The 14,350-nt window shown below is 39.1% G+C and overlaps 1 protein-coding gene across 9 annotated transcripts in view; it reads right to left on the reverse strand.

Annotated features, from left to right (window-relative positions):
* Positions 1-5,277: 5,277 nt before the first annotated feature.
* The window catches only part of NRK (Nik related kinase), an 88,170-nt gene continuing 79,097 nt past the window's right edge, over positions 5,278-14,350 (reverse strand). For all 9 annotated transcript variants that reach the window (XM_069015252.1, XM_069015253.1, XM_069015251.1 and 6 more), the window contains 3 exons: positions 11,762-11,921; positions 7,246-7,385; positions 5,278-6,465 (listed from right to left, as the gene is read on the reverse strand). In XM_069015252.1, coding sequence (XP_068871353.1) covers positions 6,382-6,465; positions 7,246-7,385; positions 11,762-11,921 — 384 coding nt within the window. In that variant the 3' untranslated portion in view covers positions 5,278-6,381. The remainder of the gene's footprint in view (positions 6,466-7,245; positions 7,386-11,761; positions 11,922-14,350) is intronic.

Raw genomic sequence — 14,350 nt, forward strand, 5'->3', positions numbered from 1 at the left:
AGGATGGGAACAAGTGGTGCTGAACAGTGACTGAACAGGGCAACAGGCACAAACTGATACACAAGGAGTTCCATCTGAATAGGAGGAAAAATTTCTTAATTTTGAGGGCAGAGGAGCACTGGAACAAGCTGTCCAGGGAAGTTATGGAGTCTCTGTCTCTGGAGATACTCAAAAGGTGTCTGGATGAGATCCTGTGCAACATGCTCTGGGTGACCCTGCTTTAGCAGGGGAGTTGCATTAGATTTCTCCAGAGATCCCCACCCATCCCAGCCACTCCAGCAGAACAGAGTGAGGAGAGAAGGGTAAAAAAAAAAAGGCTAGGAAGAGCAGCAATTTCCAGTCTTTATAGTGTCACCGGTCCAGATAGCCTTTGGAAATCCATTAAGTGTGGCTGCAGCTTTGGCAGAGCTGGCTCAGGTGCTGGGCCAGAGCAGTTCTTCCAGTTTGAGCACAGTTGTATTCTTAGGCTACTGCCTTTATTACTGTGGAGCAGAAACTGGAAAACCTGTTGCCTGAACCATTTAAAACAGAGCAAAAAACTAGACAAAGGGGTATAAAGCACAAACTTTTGCTAGCCTTTAGAATTCTCTAGGAATGATACGAGATGATGCATTTTATGTCAAAGTGAGAAAATTTAATCAGTCATTTGTGTTATATTGAAGCCAAGTATTGGGTAACACTTCCACGTGATCTTTCTTTCCCAGTAAACACGACTTGTTGTGTGAACTGATAAAATGGCATTTACAATTTAAAAAAATGAACATGACCCAAAAACCTTTTCAGTGAGCTTGCACAGGATGTGATTTCACATCACATACAACCCTTACCTGGAGAACTACAGTGTACACTTTCTTTAGTTATTTAATAACCTGCAGATACAATGAGGAAATCTGTGGACTGCTCCCAGCTTATCTCCACTTTTGTTTGTGCTCACAATGTGATTTGCAGAAGAAACTTATTCATACAGAGGTGATTGTTACATGTGCATTTGTTGCCAGATTTTGTAATTGTGAGTCACCGTGGTTTCATTCATTGAAGCTGAAGTTTTTGTGGAGCAATAATGGACTGATATGGACTGACAGCAAAGTTAATGCTTTATACTGGATAGATCTGTCTGTATTACAGGTTCAGGTTCAGATACAAGATAGTTCCTTCTCTTAGGAACTTGCTCCTGCTGCCTTTTTTCTCACCAGCAGAGGGCCACCTAACATACCAATTTCAAAACTGGAACAAGGGTAAATCAATCTCTTGCTGACAGTGTGTCAACATGTTTTAAAGAGTGGTTATGTCTGTGAGTTCCTCTAGATGTGATTTCCCTACCGTACCTGAACAGTGGGACCAATGTGATTGTATTAGAAACTCGAAGTTCAGAAAACAGAGAATCGGTAATGACTGGAGAGGAGCCAGCAGCAGATGGCTGTATCACATCACAAGAACTGAGAGCTTTTTGTTATGCTGAGCCTGCTTCATCAGGGCATGTAAGCAGCTCAGTGAAGACAATGTGATTTTTAAATGCCTACAACCAAGTGTACTAAACCATACTTGTGTTCACTTCTGGTCAATCAATAGTCTCAAATTCTCAGACATAATTAGCAGTCAAATATCTTGGTTTTTAAATACAACACGCCTTAAGAAAACAGCCTTTATAGCAGTGACACTGAGGAATGAGCTATGCTGAATAGGAGGATATTATTACATTCTGTTAAATACTACATCTAAACTATGTTGGAGAAGTGAAAGGCACAGAAGAATAAAAGCTAATGCTCTAGATTAAAAAAAAATAGCTGGTGTGCAAGATCATAAAACTTACTGTTAAAGTTGTTCACCACAAAGTGTTTTGAGGACAAAAATAGGAAAGTTTTTCTGATGCATTTCACCATTATTTCCTAGGTGCTTTTCTTAAGTCTTCCTAGAAAATAACATAAGTGGTTAAGTAATGTTAAAATAACATTTTAGGTGATTACCCAGCTGACATCCCCTTGGCCTTTAATCAGCTCTCTGCACTTTGAAAGGCAGTGTAAGAAAGTGGTGGGCTATCAGCAGGAACATTTCTTACACTTTTGGTGTGTGGAACTTTGACTTACTGCACAGGTTTTAAAATCTGTAGTATTTTCTGTAGACTGCAGGTTTGCTTTTGCTTCATTTAACTTAAATACAGCTGTTTAAACATGGCACTGAACTTGTAAGCCAGCTTTTATGACTGTCTTTGGAGAAACAGTTCCAGTGACAATAAAGACTGCATGAGCTTACCTGAAAAAAAGTGACTTGTGCTAACCTGGCACTCCAGCTAATGTGCACAAAAGCCAGTTCTTGTAGCATCAATGACTGCAAGCTGTCATTTTGCTGTAGTCCACTGCCCTCATCCCACTGGGTGTTTGTGTAAAGAGAAGGGTGGACACACAGAAATTCAGTGAAGCTTATTACCAGCACACATATCACAGCACTGGCTGTCACGCTTAGGAGCGCTCTGTCCAGTCAGAACTCTCACACTATCACTTGGACATCTTTATCCATACAAGGATATGTATTTGTTTTGTCCCTACAGGCAGATATGGATGTTTCCCTAAGGACAGTAAGTGGATTTGGAAAACAATAACAAAGGTTTCTATGATTTTTACAATAGCCAATGTCAATATAACAGAATCATTACAAGCATGATACTAGTTTTGATTTTCAGAGTATTTTTATTACTGTTTCAATTGTACAATTTCAACATTAGAGAACAATACACAGTGTACAGTATGTAGCTTGCATGGTTCCCAGGTTTTAAAGTCATGTGCCAAGGTTCAAGCTGCAGAAGAGAGTTCACCATGCCTAAAATGAAAGCAGGCACATACACACAGTTCTACACTGCTGCAGCATTAGCACAATCCTGTGTGGCAAATGCAACATTATGAGCACCACCTGCCATTACCAGACTGCATGTACCAAAGGGCTACTAACATGGATCCTTAACATTCTGCCCCTGTAGCATTTTTTCATGTCAAAGTGACATCACTAGAAAAACACCTCACAAAATGAAATTACAAATCTGATATACATTTTGCATAGTTAAAATTATGTCTGGATAACCTTGGTTACTGGATTTTTTTCTTCTGGCCTTTGTACTTTTGCTTTGAGCTGAACAGTTATTCAAAACACTCCCTCATTCGGTGTCCCCCAGTCACTCCAGATCTCTTTCTATTTCTTTGGCTGCTTTCTTTTCCTTTAACATCTTTTAACCTTTTGTATTCCTCCTACAGCAATATGCTGTGCCAGACGTCCATTCCCTCCCCTTTGGGCTACTCCTGTTTATTTTATTCAGCTTTTCCCTCCTCTTCAGTCACTTGCCCTCTCTTCTGTTACTCTTCTTAACATCTCTGGGCTCTTTCTTATCATCAACCATTCTGACTCCCTCTTGATTGAGAGACAATGCCACAGGTTTCTCCTTGTTGCGTCCAGTTGCTATTGCTATTTGCAATACCACTTCTAAATCCTTCAAAAGCATTCACCTCTAGGTACCTCATTGTTTCCATAATTACATATGTAATTACAATTACATTCTTGCCATAATTACATCATGGATGGATTTACAATTTACTATTGTAAATTCCAATAGTTTTTAATGTTTTTTTATAGTGAATAGAAGATGAAAATCCAACTCACTGTCTTGAATTGTAGCTAGAAAGAAAAAGCTAATAGAGGGAAACAGAATGAAAGATTACAATCCCAAGGTAATAGTGCACATTCCCTCTTGAACTTGGGGTTGTTTGGGTTTTTTCCCTCTTAGTATGGAGTTAAACTTCTTCACAGCATGTCAACTTATTGTCACAATTTTCTGCTACAGTAAATTTAAAAAAGTTTGATCACATTTGCTTCTTTAATCTGTTGATATGGGTTGTTGTTATAAATTCCCACTGTTCTTTGCTAAATTCTTTTTAACTGGTCCCTAGCATCAGGAAAATATCTGCCTCCTACCTGTTGATGCCAGAACAGGGAAGGGAAAAAATTCACGTGCATTCTCTCTAATGCAGAGGCTGATGAGACAAGTACACTTTAAAAATATTACAGGGCAGCCTGGATCACTGATTACTTACAGAACGAGCAGCTTTGCAAGTTTTGCACGCCTACTGTGTGCAAAATGAAAGCTCTTCTTCTTTCACAGTCTCAGACTTTTAAGTCAAAAGCAAATAAGTTGCTTATATGTTGATTGTCTGCAACTTACTTTTTGCCAGTAATTGTAACTTTGATCTCCAGTTCTGTTATAGATTTGGGCTTGTTTGGTTTGGTTTTGTTGTTGTTGGTTGTTTGTTCTGTGAAAGTCGAATGCAACAAGCCCAAGTGTTCAGCAGCATAGGGAGCCAGGTTCTGCTCATTTGCCCCAGCCCTGGCAACAGGCAGGAACATTACTACAACCAGACAGAGCTCCTGTTGTCACACAGCTCTGCCCAAGCAGTTTCCATTCAAGTTTCAAGTGTGCACACAAGCTAATTACTCACATACATGAAGAGCCACTTTGAGTATTTAATGGTATTTTTTTAGTATGGCTTTAGGCTTATTTTTCTGTTAGTTAAACATTTAAAAGGAAAACATTTTATTAAAAAGCACTATACATTTTGAGATAAGCTAGTGCCTGTGAAAAGTGCTAGGTTAGTAACTTTGGGAAGTGCAGTCCTCCATATCGCCAAAAATATAGACAGCAACAGTGCAGGCACCTCTGATCTGCCTGCAGCAGTGAGGTGCCCAGCACAGGGAACAGGGGCAAGGAAGGATGATTAGCCCCTAGTTTGCTTCCCTGCTGACATACACAGGGACAGCAGTTCTAAGCACCTGTCAGTCACAGCATCACTGCCAACACCCGAACTGATGTACTGGACACCACAGCTACCAGTTCCAACAGCTCTTATTTCTGCCCTCCTAGTCAACACAGAATCATCATCCTTGAGGTAGATGACCAGATATTCCAACACACTTTCCCTGCACCTTTCAGTATCAAATATTTCAAGTAAAAAATACCTATTTTCAAGCACTGGAACTAGTGATTTCACTTTTGCCCACAGCATTATCCCTACTGTGTCACGTCTGGAATGAGCTCTTTTGTATTACACTTGATGCTTTACATTTTCAAAGTCCATCCAAAAATCAGCTAAATGAGGATTACATTAAACCCTACAACTGAATCATAGTATATGATTATATAGTGTGTGTGTGTATATATATATATATTATATCTCTATAGTTTTATGGCCAACTTATAAGCCCCTGAGAACAGAGTTTATGCAGAAACACTGGCACCAATAACACTCGAGGATGCAGCTTTATTTAGATGTAACTAGCATAGAAAGCACCTGGAATTATTTATATTTTCTATTTATAATAGATTAACTCTTTGGATATTTTCATAGCTATATTAAGAATACATTTGTTAATCTTAACATCCATCATGGGAAGTTTATATTTACATACAAATACATAAAGACTTGATGTGAAAGAGCAAGAAGGAAGAAAAGAAAGTGGCTGCTCTTGTGCCCTTATTTATATACATGCGTAGTGCTTTTAAATTGATTCATATGAGTGTGGGTCCCAGGTGTGAATAAAAAAAAAAAAAAGTTACAGGTTCTGTTTCATAATGCTTTATACATCTATGGTTTTGACAGACTATTTAAACTATTTTTACAAATACATCCTACGGTAACTGTGTCTATGGGCTCAGGCATCCAGCCCTGAGAGAAACACAAAGTCTGTCCCCTGCATTTGTAAAAATCTCCCAGATGGTGCACATGTTCAGAATTAACTATTTTTACAACTCTGTACTGAAACACACCTGTCCACCCAGCACAGGGGATGATCCCTCAAGATCCAAGGAGGGAGGATCCCTCAAGCCTTCTCATCTATGCTGGGACCCACCACAAACAGTTACTCTTTCACTGTTTTAAGACTTGGACAAGTCATTCAAGTTCATCTTGGTGACACAGTAACAGCTTGCTTAAACTGCAAAACGAGCCCAAACCCAATTCAAAATAGATTCCAACTGTGTATCTACCTACAGCTGTTGCTGTCCATAAAAAGTGCCTTCAGCTCAGGATAACAGTATTACATTACCTGTGAAAATGAAACTATCCATTTTTCAGAGTACAGGAGCTTCTTATATTGGCTACATTCTTCATTGAAGTCTACTAATACAATCTTGGTTTGCAACATACTTTGAAAGACAAACTAAACATGTTTGCAACACTTCAACAGGAAAATGGAATTCTTTCCAGACTGGAAGAACATGAATTTTGGTAAGTCAATAATGACAACATTTTTGTAGGTAAAAAGTGCAAATTTGTGTGTATTACCTCTGAGAATTTTACACTGCTACCTACAGGGAATTTTTCATTTTCTTCATTTTGACACACTTTACCAGTTGAATAGTACATTTTGACCAAGAGTCATAAAGTATATTTGACTGCTGCCTCCTGACTGTACAGATGCAAAGAACACCTTGAAAAGGGGAAAAAAAAAGAAGAAAAAAAGAATGCTACTGTCAGTTTGTATTTATGAAAATATTTTTACTCCTACAGGAAAGGTGACAGAATGCCAGAGGCCCAAATACAAGGATACACATATATCACAATTGAATTTTGATCCCATGAGAAACTTTTTAAAGTGAAACTGTACTTGTGATACAACTGCATTTTTAAAATGTATTTCTTTTCCTATTTGAAAAGACATAGGAGAACATTTAAAAATAATTAATCTAAGGTTTTAGGGCTTCAGTTTTCTAAATATGACAGTGGGATTAAACAGATTTCAGAGAACATTTATCAAAATTGCTGTATGTAAGAAATCATACCTGATTATCCATACCCTGGTGTCTGCAATTAAGAGTGCTGGGGTTTATTTTCCCTACAATGACTGCTCTCAACTGCCTGCAATTTCAGTAGCCCAGGAGAGGCAGTCCTTTAGCTGGGAATTTTTGGGGCTGACTCACTAACCCACCCCACTACACCTGCCATGCTGTGCAATTCACAATGCCTGAATTTGTTATCACTGATAGCAGTAAAGGCTGTGTGGAATAGAGAGTTGTAACAGAGCTGGTGGTGGGAACATGTGCAATATCCACAATGGGTGCTTTGTGGGATCAGTGACTATGTTGGCTTTGAATGGGGAAGTTATACCAAAGTAGGAAATAACTAATAACAAAGTTACCAAAATGAACTGGTCTGTCAGTCAGCTATTGCTAATTTTTGCTAAGTCACCACACTGTAGTCATCTCTGTACCTTGTCATTTCTTTCACATAGAAATTTTAGCTTCTGTGCTTTCTTGTGCATAAATACTCCTTCCAGATTTCCTGTTTCCACAGAGCGTAGTTCAATCGCTTTTTCTCCCCAGCCCATGACCTGATTGGACTGAAGGTAAGCTAAAAGACAAAAAAGAGACAAAACCCCTTGATACTATTTAACAGCTGACAGACTGATTCTTGCCTCATTTATGTTAATTGTGGACCTGATGCATTTCTCTTTGATAACATATTCTGAATTATTTGTATTTTAAGTTTACACAAAAAGCCTTAGGAATAGTAACTAAATGTCAGTTTCTCCTCTCAGACTTATTTTGAACTCTAGACATAAATCTAAGATATATAGAAAAAAAAGACACAACTACTGTGTATCTTAGACTCACAAAAGCTTGGAGGAAACCTCTGAAGGGCATCTTGTTTAACCGCTGGCCCCAAAGTGGGGCCAAATTAGGGTTACTCAGGACCTTTTACAGATACGGTTTGATGGATATTTCACAACCTTTCCAAGACCCTGCTGCAATGCATCACTACTTTCAAGGCTGAACATTTCTTCCTAATATTTTGGTGCAACTTGTGCTCATCTTTGCCTATCATCCTTTAACTGTTCATATTCAAGAAAAGTCTTGACTGTCTTCTCTGTACCCACTGTACTCTGTTCCCATTAGGAAGCTGGGTTTGTATTTACTAGGGAGTTCAGCTTAGTCTGAAATCTAAATACTTCAGAATCTGAGACCATGGCATGATTTGTTTGGTGTCTTCCCATCACTGGTTATGTGCAATATTTCCAAAACCAAAAGAAGATATTCTAGCACTGTGGAAGCTTACTACAATACTCCCTTTAAATCTGGCAATAAGAAATTGGAATAGTGATGAAGGAGTTAACACCACAGACTTCAAATTAGGCACAGTTTCAGTGAAAGCCCTCTGATTGGTACTTGTATAGGCTTCCAAGGTGATCACATTAGTTATGCTCTATTGGTAGTCAGTGCTCAGAAATTGTTCTTGCTCAACTATCAACTGTTATTTCATTAGTCTGAGAATTCTGGTGCTCTAAAATGATGTAGAGGGAATGTGTGCACTGGACTGGGTTTTAGCTTCAGTGGACAGTGCATGCCTGCCCTACATTATTAGTGTGAGCAAGGTCTGCTTCTTAAAACCTTCCTTGTTTATTTAGGTTTTTGTCTAAAAATTAAACTTTTAGTACAGAAGCAACAGCCTGCAATCCTGCTTGAGAAGGACAGCAGAAAATAAAGGCAATATGCCCATGTGACTGTATATACTTCTAGCAGGGTTGACTTAATATTAACTTGGAATCCTTGCTTTATAATTGTTGTTAGAACAAACGTATGAAAATCATACCTCCCTGGAAACACTTATAGTTTGGTTACAGTGTTGTGATTTTAGTTTCCTCAGAGTCTATAAATTTCCCCTAAATCTGCTCAGAAGACTTTCAGTTATTCTTTGTGCACACTAAAGGCTTCCCTGCCACTAGTGCTGAGAGCAAGATAATTCTTTCCCAGTATCCCAGTCATGAGGAAAGAGAAACAAACCAACCTGTTTTAAAATTAATAGCAAAGCAGCAGTGAGCAACTGAGGGTAAGTGGCAAAAGAGGAGGAGGAGTATTTTCTAACACTCAAACACATGAAATTAATATATTTTAAAATCTTTTCTTTATGCTTCAGGCTATATAACAGGGCATCATTGCTGTAGGCTGTGAAGAAACTGTCATTAACATTTCTGAACAATGCAGCAGTAGCAGGATGAGCCCAGGGCAGCACCCATGCAGTCTACAGTGCCTGAAAAGTAAGTCCAGACCACACAAAGCGAGGAACATAAAAATACTCAGACTTTTGCTATTTTTTGTACCAACTGACATCACATTAACCTTTTCAAACTTTGATTTTGAACACAACGGAGACAGAGGCACCCTGTGGTTCTGGGGGGTGGGAAGCAAGGCAGGTGCATATATATAAACAGCATGAAACCATTCTGTGGCTACACTGCTTAGTATAGGTCATATAGGTCTAGCAACAAAGAACTAGTAAGTCTCCTGATCTTTTCCACTACATGAAATTTACTCTCCAGGTGTCAACTATGCTGTGTCTGTATCTGTGCCTTTGGCAGATTTCAATTTGATAGCTTCCTTGCAGCTCCCAGTAACCACTTAGTCTCTGCTGCAACCTCTAGGTCATCTGCTGGACCACTTCTGCTGTGTTCTGAAAAGATCTGACCTCCAGGCAGTATTCAAACAGGAACATAATAAACCAGATATGCCAAGTTCAGCCTTGATGGTCTGCTGTCTGGCCAACATACCAAGAACTTGTCAACTGACAATGGCAGGTTTAAGTACAAGTAGCATAAAAACTTAGTTTTGTAGCAGAATCAAAAAATTCTTTCCCAAATTTAATCTGTGAAACAGCATGCAAACAAAACGGTCTCATTACACCATTTGCACAGTTGTCCAGTATAAAGGACTTATCTATACATGGAGATTATTTGAAGGATAGCAGGCTGTGAATTCAAAGGTCAGTACTGAGTCATGATAATCCTCCCACGTGGGAGTTCTTAGAGGTGTTTCATGTGAGATGAACTGAGAGCAGATACTCAAAATAAAGTTGTCTTGGAACAATAGCTCCTACACAACAAACAACTTGGGAATAGTTACTTTGAGTCCCCTTTCCACTGCAGCTTTAGATAAAAATATCTTATGCTTCCAGCTGGTGTGTTGTAGAGCACTGAGGCGGTAATTTAACTACCTTTTGGTAACACTGTCTGTTTCTCTACAGAATAGTCTTTTTGCTTCTAAAATGTACAGAGAAGAGGAAATAAAGACTTTTACTGGTTCCTCTGGGAATATCCAGATTTGTGTCAACCCTCTATGGCTACATACTGTAAATAATTCGTTACTCGCACAAAAGGGCAAGAGTGTTCCCTAATCTTATTAACTTGATGTTTCTTAATGCCCTTTAAAAACCCGTTTTATAGAAAGAAAGTATTACAGCTATATTTATATTTAGCCCTACATATGTGTACATCATTCAGATTAAACATAGAATACTTTTACAGTTTTAATTTCCCATGGGATTTGAGCTTCCTGTCTCTGGTTTCTTATTAACGGATTGGTCACAGAGGTCCCAGTTTAAGACTATGAATAAGGTGACCTAAATCCATCGATTATAATACAAACTATTTTTTAGTTTTTGTATCAAAATACTGTCACCAACTGCGAAAGTTTTCTTTCAAAATACTTGTTTAAAGAAATCAAGAAATGAGCAAAGGATGACTAGAGAGCACCCTGACAGTAACACAAGACCCTTCTATCTCTGCAACACAAAGTGAAAATTGAGATAAACTCATACAGACTTCAAGAGGTTTGAAATGGGTCTAGAAATCCCAGGAAAACAGGATCGTTTAAGAAACTGTCAAGTTGCCCCTAAGCTGGGCCATTCAAATTAACAGTTATTCCCACTTCTCTCATAATGTTTTTGTCTGCAGCCAAGGGTATCAAAGGATTAAGAAAATTAATAGCATCTAGTGGTAAAATTATTAATATAACAATTAAGAGGTCCTTATGTAAAGTTTGAGTTGTGTGTTTATAGGCTAGGTTAATTTTTAATGGAAATGTGATTCCCATCAGAAGTCAAATTTGGTTTGTACCACTTCCCAAAGATGGGCTTTTCCTAAAACTACTCAGGTAGAAGTGAAAGGAAAAAGGTGAACATCCTTGATTTTTCACTGTGGTATCCAGTTTCCTCCAAGCTAGTAACAGGCTTCTGTGCAGTCTAGTTGTCTTGGGCTTGTTTTGTTGGTATGCTTGTTTTAAAATAAAGAACAGGAGTGAGACACAAAAGTAACAAGTAATGAACCTGTAATCTGCCTGTGTTGTTCTTAATTTTCCCCATACTGTTAGCTTGAAGACCTATGGGAAAGGTGAAACAAACAGCTGTCCTGGCTCCAGTACAACCAGAATCTCCTACACAGCCAACTGTAAGCATGGGAAGACTAAGAATCTATCACAAATACCCTGGGCTGCCAGCCCTGTGAATTTAAAGTGATAAAATGAAGGGGCCATTTGACAGCAGTTACAGATCTCTTCAGTAACTGCCCCCTCTGTAGCTGTGAATTTCTACATAAAATGCTGTGAGCTATGAACAATCAAAACAGTTTCCCCTCTCTGTAATTCACATAATTCTCCCTGTGAAAACTGGTGGTAAGCTGCATCCTCAGTGAAGTCCATCTGTATAGTCAATCTGTGATGCAATAAATGGTGTGACAAGAATACAGACTGTGGTCCAAATAGGAAGCCCCTATTGCAATCATTGGCTGTATTAAAACAAACACCTACAAATCTGTTTACTCTTTTACACATCTGGTTTGCTCAGAAGCTGCTTTATGTGCCATACAATCATTTTCACACAGATACAAACCTCATAAAAAAGTCAGGCTTCATGCAGCAGAATTTTATATTTAATAAAGAGCTATTTTTCATACATACCTACAGATGCTGGCATTTCTCCCCACTGTAGAACAGTCTCCTTTGTGAAATGCCCATATATATCAATATAGATACCTTCATCTTCATAGGTGAGCAGGAGCTCCATGCCACTGGTGTTCGGGAGGATGATAATGGCATGTGGGCGAATTGTCCCCTGGATCTAGAATCACATTTAACTAAGATTTATATCAGAACATGGACTGCAATTTCAGTGATGACATCAGTCTAACTAGCTTGGCAGAGCAAGAAAAAGAACTAGCTCATGGCTCATGGAAAGTGAAAGAAATGCCTGTTCTCAGAGGCTGTATAGTTTGCTAGTGAGCCTCTGAAACAGACTTTCTCCCCTTCTCCCCCCTTTGTATATGACAGTAGTTTTGCAAATAAATCAATGTTCCAATATTTCACTTTAAATTTACCAGTGTTAATTGGTTTCAAGAAGCCATGTAGCCATTGAGACACAATAATATTTACTTAGTCACTCACAAAATACTTGCATTATATAAATAGAAGGGTGAAATAAATTTGAATTCACAACTTTTTCACAAGATGGAGGAAGGACAGAAACTTCCACATTCCAGGAGATCAGTGCTTTCACTTTCCATGATATTTCCCTAACCACACTCACAAGTTAAAAACCTGCAATTTAATAATACTCATCTTGCTGTAAAAAATTCCCTGGACCTTTTCACTCTATTCTTCCCTTCCCACATCCTTCACTACAAATAGCTGCCCATTTGACTGCTGTTGGGCACATCTCTGCATGCCACAGGAACAGTGCATTTCACTCAAACGAATCTCTCCCAGAAGCCAACATATCCCAAGCAAAAGAACAAAACCAATGTTGAAGTCTACAACCACGAAGGTAGGGTTTTACGAAAGCATTTTTGAAAGTAAAAGAGGACAGCCTTAAAAAAACATAACAAAACATTTTCTTGTTTAAAGTGCTACTCAAAACAGGATGTTAAATAGTAAATTAAACCACCATGATTAACATTTTTTTAGGAAATGTATGACTGGAGCTTTACATCATTCTCATAAGCCAGCCATACAAAGGTCTTTTTTTTTCCTCAAGCACAAACATTTACGCACACTGTAAGGGCACAACGAACAGTTAAAGAAGCACTGAAGCTGTACTTGCCAAACTGAATACACTCAGGCCACCCACTTGACTCCGTGCCTCCGCAACAACTATCCGTAACACTAGAACGGGGATCCAGAGCCGCAGAGCAATTTTAATGCGTTGCCTTGGTACTCGCATGAGCGACCGGAGCAGGTAAGAGGTGAAGAAAGAGGTGGGGAACCAGGAAAAGAGGCTACCAGAAAGCAAGAGTATCTCAAGTCAGCCTGTTACAGTCTGGGCTATTGCCACCACAAAGCTCCTTGAGAGAATTATCCAGTTCTAGCAGATGCTCTTTTAAAATAATAGAATTCCAAAAAAGATAGAGCTGCTGTAGCAGCTGATTTATTTCAGGTCTAAGACTCTGAAAGGAAAATATATTTTTAGTCTGTGCTAACTTGTGGCTCAAGAGCTCACAAAAATGCAGTAAGTCTCAGCTGCCCCACATATTCAGGGCAGTCACCTGGGAAATTTCTCTCATCAGGTACCTAACTGTATTTGCAGCCTGTTGAAAAAGTAAAGCCTCTAAGAAGGTTCACTTTTTTTTTTGCGTTTCTTCTCTTGGGCAATTATGTTAATGATCCTTTTGACAAGTCACTGTTCACCTTGCTCAGCAACCCACTTCCAGAAAGGCATGTGGGTACCACGCTTCAATTTAAAAACTGATGTGAATTCATCATAGCTGCATAGTTAACAAAGCTACTGTCAGATTGAATAAACCCTCTAACAAGACAAATACTAAGTACCTTATAAAAAACCAACACAGCAATAAACAGTACAAGCCTTTAGCAGGTGATTCAATGGTTAGAAAAGTAATTTTTCAGTTAAGAGAAGTCTGTAAATCTAACAGCCATCCTCACACACTGTGTCCATCAGAACACAGGTCTGACAGAACATGGAGGCCGTGGCTTGCAGGGGCAGCAGAGTGATCAAGTGGCTTGCACAGAAGGAGTGGATTTTTATTTGAGTTGAAAACGAGGGGCTGAGAGTGGAGAAAAGTTAAAAAATAGATGGATTTACGGCACAGGCTGCAACATGCAGATCTGGGATGAGATTTCTTCAGACCTCCCAAGCAAAACTTTGGGACACATGGCCTGGGGATGCAAGGAGGCCATGGTACCCTCAGCCCCTGTGGCGTGCTGTTGACTTCAGGGAGGGTTCAAGTGTGCACAGAAGTTTCTCTGCCAGGTGCCTCCCATCAGACTAGAGCCAGTCTGGAACCTGCCAGTTTGCTGAACCTAAGCCCCCAAGATTCTCTGGCTTTTGGGACTCATAGCTTTGAAATAACTATCCAGAACAGCTAAAAAATAAGCAAACAAACAAAAATCCAAAAACATTAACACCATAGCACAGACTTCGTATTGGACAGCCCTATGCCAGCCATTCACTTCTGCAGGAGAATTTGCTGTTATCTGAGCTTAAGCAGGAATGTAGTGATCACCATCACCTCAAACAGAGACACAATGCAGGAT

This window comes from Aphelocoma coerulescens, chromosome 4A (genome assembly GCF_041296385.1).
Source record: "Aphelocoma coerulescens isolate FSJ_1873_10779 chromosome 4A, UR_Acoe_1.0, whole genome shotgun sequence".
Classification (NCBI taxonomy): Eukaryota; Metazoa; Chordata; class Aves; order Passeriformes; family Corvidae; genus Aphelocoma; species Aphelocoma coerulescens.